The following is an 8,303-nucleotide window of genomic DNA, read 5'->3' on the forward strand; positions in this document are numbered from 1 at the left end:
TTTTCAAGTAGATTTAAGTCAAAAATGTATTACAAGACCTAATAATGGTTGTCTAGTAATGCTCAACAACCATTTTGACAGAGCTTGAAGAATTTTGAAAAGAATAATGGGAATTTTGCACAATCTTTCTGTGGAATGCTCTTAGAGACTTACCCAGGAAGACTCACAGCAGTAATTGCTGCCAAAGGTGCTTCTGCAAAGTATTGACTCAGCGGTGTGAATACTTACAGTGGCTTGCGAAAGTATTCAACCCCTTGGCATTATTCCTATTTTGTTGCCTTACAACCCGGAATTAAAATAGATTTTTGGGGAGGTTTGTATCATTTTATTTACAGAACATGCCTACCATTTTGAAGATGCAATATATTTTGGGTGGTGAAACAAACAAGAAATAAGAAAAGAAAAAATGAAAAATTGAACGTGATAACTATTCACCCCCCAAAGTCAATACTTTGTAGAGCCACCTTTTGCAGCAATTAAAGCTGCATTAAAGCTACAAGTCTCTTGAAGTATGTCTCTATAAGCTTGGCACATCTAGCCACTGGGATTTTTGCCCATTCTTCAAGGCAAAACTGCTCCAGCTCCTTCAAGTTGGATGGGTTCCGCTAGTGTACAGCAATATTTAAGTCATACCACAGGTTCTCAATTGGATAGAGGTCTGGGCTTTGACTAGGCCATTCCAATATATTTAAATTTTTCCCCTTAAAGCACTCGAGTGTTGCTTTAGCAGTATGCTTAGGGTTGTTGTCCTGCTGGATTGTGAACCTCCGTCCCAGTCTCAAATCTCTTGTAGACTGAAACAGGTTTCCCTCAAGAATTTCCCTGTATTTAGCGCCATCCATCATTTCTTCAATTCTAACCAGTTTCCCAATCCCTGCCGATGAACAACATCCCCACAGCATGATGCTGCCACCACCATTCTTCACTATGGGGATGGTGTTCTCGGGGTGATGAGAGGTGTTGGGTTTGCGCCAGACATAGTGTTTTCCTTGATGTCCAAAAAGCTCAATTTTAGTCTCTTCTAACCAGAGTGCCTTCTTCCATATATTTGGAGAGTCTTCCACATGCCTTTTGGCGAACACCAAATGTGTTTACTTATTTCTTTCTTTAAGCAATGGCTTTTTCCTGCCCACTTTTCCATTCATGACACCTGATGTGTGTTTGTTTAAGTACTCTTCATATCTGCTTTTAAACTGGTATAATACAGATATAATTAATACAAATTCCAGAGATTGTACTTTGACAGTGGTTGCTGCAATAGTCTGTGAGTGTAGGACATGAACAGGGTAATTCAAGGCAAATCATTCAGGGCCCGATTCAGACATGAAAACACTAATTTACTCAAGACAATATGGATACTTTCTCGTATAATGCCTACACAATTCAGCTAAATCAAATTGTCACTTTGAATTACAAATACAATACCAGTCAAAAGTTTGGAAACACCTCATCATCGAAGGATTTTTCTTTATTTTTACTATTTTCTACAATTCTACAATGTAGAATAATAGTGAAGACATCAAAACTATGAAATAACAAATATGGAATCATATAGTGAGCAAAAAAAGTGTTAAACAAATAAAAATATATTTTATATTTGAGATTCTTCAAAGTAGCCACCCTTTGCCTTGATGACAGCTTTGCACACTCTTGGCATTCTCTCAACCAGCTTCATGAGGTTGTCACCTGGAATGCATTTTAATTAACAGGTGTGCCTTGTTAAAAGTTAATATGTGGAATTTATTTCCTTCTTAATGCGTTTGAGCCAATCAGTTGAGTTGTGACAAGGTAGGAGTGGTATACAGAAGATAGCCCTATTTGGTAAAAGACCAAGTCCATATTATGGCAAGAACAGCTCAAATAAGCAAAGATAAATGACAGTCCATCATTACTTTAAGACATGAAGGTCAGTCAATTCTGAAAATTGAAGAACTTTGAAAGTTTCTTCAAGTGCAGTTACAAAAACCATCAAGAGCTATGATGAAACTGGCTCTCATGAGGACCACCACTGGAAAGGAAGACCCAGAGTTACCTCTGCTGAAGAAGATAAGTTCACTGCACCTCAGATTGCAGCCCAAATAAATGCTTCACAGAGTTCAAGTAACAGACAAATCTGAAAATCAACTTTTCAGAGGAGACTTCGTGAATCAGTCCTTCATGGTCGAATTGCTTCAAAGAAACCACGATTAAAGGACACCAATAATAAGAAGAGACTTGCTTGAGCTAAGAAACACGAACAATGGACATTAGACCGGTGGAAATCTGTCCTTTGGTCTGATGAGTCCAAATTTGAGATTTTTGGTTCCAACCAACATGTCTTTGTGAGATGCAGAGTAGGTGAACGGATGATCTCCGCATGTGTGGTTCCCACCGTGAAGCATGGACGAGGAGGTGTGATGGTGCGGGGGTGCTTTGCTGGTGACACTGTCAGTGATTTATTTAGAATACAGGGCACACTTAACCAGCATGGCTACCACAGCATTCTGGAGAGATACGTCATCCCATCTGGTTTGCTTTTAGTGGGACTATCATTTGTTTTCAACAGGACAATGACCAAACACACCTACAGGCTGTGTAAGGGCTATTTGACCAAGAAGCTGTCATCAAGGCAAAAGGTGGTTACCTTGAAGAATCAGAAATATATATATATATATATATATATATATATATCAAACATATTTTTTTATTTAACACCTTTTTTTGTTACTACATGATTCCATATTTATTATTTTATATTTTTGATGTGTTCACTATTATTCTACAATGTAGAAAATAGTAAAAATAAAGAAAAACCTTTGAATGAGTAGGTGTTTCCAAACTTTTGACTGGTACTGTATGTGTACATGCTGTACATATATTCTAATTCATCAAACTTGAGCTAAGATTAAGTTTTTTATGATGGATTCACAAAATGAAGCACCTGATAAAGGAACACATTTCAAACATCCACAATATTTCACAATATAGCATTTCCAATAGTAAAATACTAAGGGGTAAATCTTAAATTTAGAAAGGTTTTGTGAGATCAACAAAATGCACACTTTACAATTGCGAAGGTGTGATTTTTTTTATTGTTAAAACCCTTTCACAAAGGCTCATTGTTACAGAACTTTGTTCTTTTGAGAGACATGTGTCCCTGGACATGTGGACAGACCTCAGTGCTCTATGGCCCTCTATTCCATGTTGCTGAGTCAGGGGTTAGTACAATGGGGTTCACAGGTATAAAAAGAAAGGTTTTAAACCAGTAGGATAACAGTTCCCCAGCAAGAGCAGCAGCAGCACAGAGAGACAAAATGACCTCTACCGGCATGAACATGAACAGCAGAGTAAGTATTATATTTAGTGTATTTATTAATATAAATGTTCCTAGCTTGTTAGACTGAGTGCACTTTAGTACTCTAGTGTCAGAGCACAAGGCAACCTTAATCCCAGAAAGCTGATTGTCAGTGGGATTGGGCAAGGCCCAACATGTAGCATTGTCTTTTTGTATGTTTGAATGGTGAACAGAAATTATTGTTGCTTATTTTCAGATCACCTTCTACGAAGACAGGAACTTCCAGGGTCGTTCCTATGAGTGCAGCAGCGACTGCCCTGACATGTCCTCCTACCTGAGCCGCTGCCAGTCCTGCAGGGTTGAGAGCGGATGCTTCATGGTGTACGACCGCCCCAACTACATGGGAAACCAGTGGTTCATGAAGAGGGGAGAGTATTCTGACTATCAGCACATGATGGGAATGACCGATATCAGGTCCTGCCGCATGATCCCCATGGTAAGCACAAAAACTTTCAGTTTGATGCCTCTTCTAGCTTTTTTGATCTATGTCCATTACTCAATTTGTCTACAATCAGTGATACTCCATAACACATTTTTTAGGAAGGTTCCAGAGCTTTTGAGCTGTGCAGATTTCTCCCTAAAACATGTTGTTCATCATGTTACAGCACAGAGGATCTTTCAGGATGAGGATCTACGAGACGGAGAACTTTGGAGGTCAGATGCACGAGATGATGGACGACTGTGACAGCATCATGGATCGTTACCGCATGAACAACTGCATGTCCTGCAACGTTATGGACGGCCACTGGCTCATGTATGAGCAGCCCCAATACAAAGGCAGGATGATGTACATGAGGCCTGGAGAGTACAGAAACTTTAACCAGATGGGCATGGGCATGAGGTTCATGAGCATGAGACGTATCAACGAGTCCTGTTACTAGATATAGCTTTTACTGATACAAATACGAGAAGCCAGTGAACAAATACAAGAAGCCAGTGAATAAAAACATTGAAAAAAAGGACATCTTGCAAATGATTTTTTACACTTAACCTGAACCCATGTCATCTAGGTCAACATGTAGCACTTTCCTAAGCCATTCTCAACAATGAAACGTTTTAAATCATCTCAAAGAATATAAATGTCAGTTGACAAAGATATTATTGTTCTAACATTAAGCTACTCAACATGGCAGATTCTAAATCAAATTGAGAGGAAATACATTTACATATTTTGAATAAACTCAAAAACAGACTCAGCACCCTGTTCCAGAAATTCAAACTTCGAATAGAAAACGTATGCTGTTAAATAAGCAATATTTAAACAGCAAATTGGACAGTATTACCTAGTGTTGATTTTCAGTGTTACATTTCTAGTGTTGATTCAGGTGTTAAATGAACTCTAAATGTTAAATTAGCACTCAGTGGTGTAAAATAACCCCAGTGTTGGTGTTAATAACCAATGTTGAGTGTGAGAGTGATTGTGTCAGTTTTACTATGTGGAGAGTAAAACATTCCAATCAAAACCACAGCCCCATCATTATCAGAATTCCAGCATGCTCTACTGCAGCTAGACATTTTTAGGATTGTTTTTAATATCTGTGTTTTTGCATGTACATTGATTGATTGATTAATCTTATGCAACACACAGATAAATAACATACATTTTTCGAAACAAATCCACTCAGTTCGATTTATTGCACCCATTACTGAAATGATTGTTCCAGTTTAAATTGTTTATGTAGTGTCTCTTCACATTGTTCCTATTTCTGTCAGTTGTTCTGAAGGCAAGTTGCAGGTGAATACAATTCCAACTGTTGGATGTCCTTTCTCTGCCTGGATTCCAACAGGAATTTCACTTCGCAAACCAGAGTGTCGTGACTTTCAGGCCTAAAGTGTCCGGTAAACCAGGAGGTTCTTAACATCACTGTTTAAGACCATATGATTTATTTAATATTATTGCCCTAAAGAGTATCTTGATTATATTCCCAGGAACTCATTAGGTGAAGTCCATAAAACTGCAGCTGCTTGAATTCAATAAGCATGTCTCTGTCCCTAACAAATAGAGTCCTGGATGGTAACTCTACAATTCCCTTCAAAAAGCTAAGGCACACTGGGAAATTATATTGGAGGCGTGGCTTAGTAGGGGTGTGGTTTTCAATTAGTTTATTTTGGCCACCCGTGAGTGGAATTGTTGTACCAGTTGAACTAGTATATAGTTATGTTAAGGCTGTGTGCTGCAGGTCTTGTAGTCTTCATCAATGCTTATATAAGTAGATTTTTAAAGGGTTATAAAATTAGCGACCTTGTCAAGAGATATAGACCTCTTTGTGTGATGATTAAAAATTTTATATGAAGTGTTAATGTGTAACAATGCAAGTGTTAATTTCCTAACTTGGACAAGGTGTAACAGTGTCAGCACTAAGCACAGTGTTAATTTAACACTGAAACGTGTGGACCTGTATAGACACTGGCCCAATGATCACTGTCAGTGTTGTTTTAACACTGGAGAATTTGCTGTGTATGAATGATTGGACAGATATACAACTAACCTGTTTTCCCTGGTATATATCAGTGCTAAAAAGGGCAGAAACTAGCAGACACTGAGACCTGTGCACCTCTGCATTGCATGAACATGAGGAGGGTGGTGAAGGGAGCCTCGTATGCAGTCAAACATCATGTCCTAGATCAGTGTCTTCAGTCAGTGGCTTGGAGCCATGTCAGGGTCAAGGGTCAATCTGTGTGGAAACGGAGGGTTGGGATAGGGTCAGGCTGTGTGGAGATATCAATGGGCGAGAGCCTGAAGTGGATCGATATCTTGAGAGATAGAGTTGTTGGGGTCTCTTTTCATGACAGGCAATATAGATGTCTGTGTGTTTTCTTAACATGTTTAATAGGTGCAGATGGGACCAAGGAAGGGTCAGGCATACGTGTAATCCATCAAATAAACACACTGAGTCAAAGATTCTGTAAAGTTATGAGGATTTGCCCTTGATGCCGATAAGGACCTACGTTAGTTATACTTCACTGCATACTGAGACAATGCCAGCACGATGAATGATACACTACATTGTCAAAAGTATGTGGACGCCTGTTTAAATTAGTGGATTCGGATATGTCAGCCACACCCGTTGCTGACAGGGGCATAATATCGAGCATATAGCCATGCAATCTCTATAGACAAACATTGGCAGTGTACTGGCCTGAAGAGCTCAAGGACTTTCAACGTGGCACCATCATAGAACGGCATCTTTCCAACAAGTCAGTTCGTCAAATTTCTGCGCTGCTAGAGCTGCCCCGGTCAACTGTAAGTGCTATTATTGTGAAATGGCAGTGGTGTGAAAGTACCCAATTGTCATACTTGAGTAAAATTATAGATACCTTAATAGAAAGTTACTCAAGTAAATGGGAAAGTTACCAAGTAAAGTATTTCTTGATTAAAAGTCTAAAAGTATTTGGTTCTAAATATACTCAAATATCAAAAGTAGCTGTAATTGATAAAATATACTTAAGTATCCAAAAGTAAAAGTATAAATCATTTCAAATTCTTTATATTAAGCAAATCAGACGGCACCACTTTCTTGTTTTTAAAATGTCCATGTAGTCATGGGCCCACTGCAACACTCAGACATCATTTACAAACCATGCATTTGTGTTTATTGAATCCAACAGATCAGAGGCAATAGGGATGACCACGTATTCTCTTGATAAGTGTGTGAATTGGCCAACTTTCCTGTACTGCTAAGCATTCAAAATGTAACAAGTACTTTTGGGTGTCAAGGAAAATGTAGGGAGTAAAAAGTACATTTTATTTAGGAATGTAGTGAAGTTAAAGTAAAAGTAATCAAAAATATAAATAGTAAAGTAAAGTACAGATACGATAACAAACTATTTCAGTAGTACTTAAAAGTATGTCTACTTAAGTACTATATGCCACTGTGAATTGGAAACGTTTAGGAGCAACAACGGCTTAGCCGCGAAGTAGTAGGCCACACAAGCTCACAGAACTGGACCGCTGAGTGCTGAAGTGCGGAAAAATATTCTGTCCTCGGTCACAACACTCACTACCGAGTTCCAACTTGCCTCTGGAAGCAACGTCAGCATAAGAACAGTTAATTTGGAGCTTCATGAAATGGGTTTCCATGGCCATGCAGCCGCACATAAGCCTAAGATCACCATGCGCAATGCCAAGCGTCGGCTGGCGTGGCATAAAGCTCGCCGCCATTGGACTCCGGAGCAGTGGAAACGCATTCTCTGGAGTGTTGAATCACGCTTCACCATCTGGCAGTCCAACAGACAAATCTGGGTTTGGCGGATGCCAGGAGAACACTACCTCCCCGAATACATAGTGTCAACTTTAAAGTTTGGTGGAGGAGGAATAATGGTCTGGGACTGTTTTTCACGGTTCAGGCTAGGCCCCTTAGTTCCAGTGAAGGAAATGTTACAGCTACAGTGTACAATGACATTCTAGACGATTCTGTGCTTCCAACTTGGTGGCAACAGTTTGGGGAAGGCCTTTTCCTCTTTCAGCATGACATAGCCCCGTGCACAAAACGAGGTCCATACTGAAATGGTTTGTCGAGATCATGTGGAAGAACTTGACTGGCCTGCACAGAGCCCTGACCTCAACCCCATCGAACACCTTTGGGATGAATTGGAATGCCGACTGTGAGCAAGGCCTAATTACCCAACATCAGTGCCCAACCTCACTAATGCTCTTGTGTCTGAATGGAAGCAAGACCCCCCAGCAACTTTCTAACATCTAGCATAAAGCCTTCCCAGAAGAGTGGAGGCTGTTCTAGCAGCAAAGGTGAACCAACTCCATATCAAAGCCCATGATTTTGGAAAGAGATGTTCAACGAAAAGGTATCCACATACTTTCACCATGTAGTGTATATTGTTACTGTACACGTATAAGATATGTATTAAGTTAATTCGATAATCAAACAAGTGGGTGTGGAACAACCCATGCTATAAATCAAATCTACAATCTAAAGTGTAGTACTGTATATTCTAGGATACGGCTTGAGAC

The 8,303-nt window shown here is 39.5% G+C and overlaps 1 protein-coding gene across 2 annotated transcripts; it reads left to right on the forward strand.

The window, feature by feature from the left end:
- Nucleotides 1-1,277: 1,277 nt before the first annotated feature.
- LOC120051753 (gamma-crystallin M2-like) lies at nt 1,278-4,215 on the forward strand. Of its 2 annotated transcripts, none has more exons than XM_038998640.1 (3): nt 1,278-1,286; nt 3,531-3,770; nt 3,940-4,215. In XM_038998640.1, the coding sequence occupies exons 1-3, from the start codon at nt 1,278-1,280 to the stop codon at nt 4,213-4,215; spliced, it is 525 nt and encodes a 174-aa protein (XP_038854568.1). The 2 variants fall into 2 exon arrangements, with proteins under 2 accessions (XP_038854568.1, XP_038854567.1); XM_038998639.1 differs by lacking the exon at nt 1,278-1,286 and adding an exon at nt 3,294-3,326.
- Nucleotides 4,216-8,303: the final 4,088 nt, after the last annotated feature.

The sequence above is a fragment of the Salvelinus namaycush genome, chromosome 8 (assembly GCF_016432855.1).
Source record: "Salvelinus namaycush isolate Seneca chromosome 8, SaNama_1.0, whole genome shotgun sequence".
Classification (NCBI taxonomy): Eukaryota; Metazoa; Chordata; class Actinopteri; order Salmoniformes; family Salmonidae; genus Salvelinus; species Salvelinus namaycush.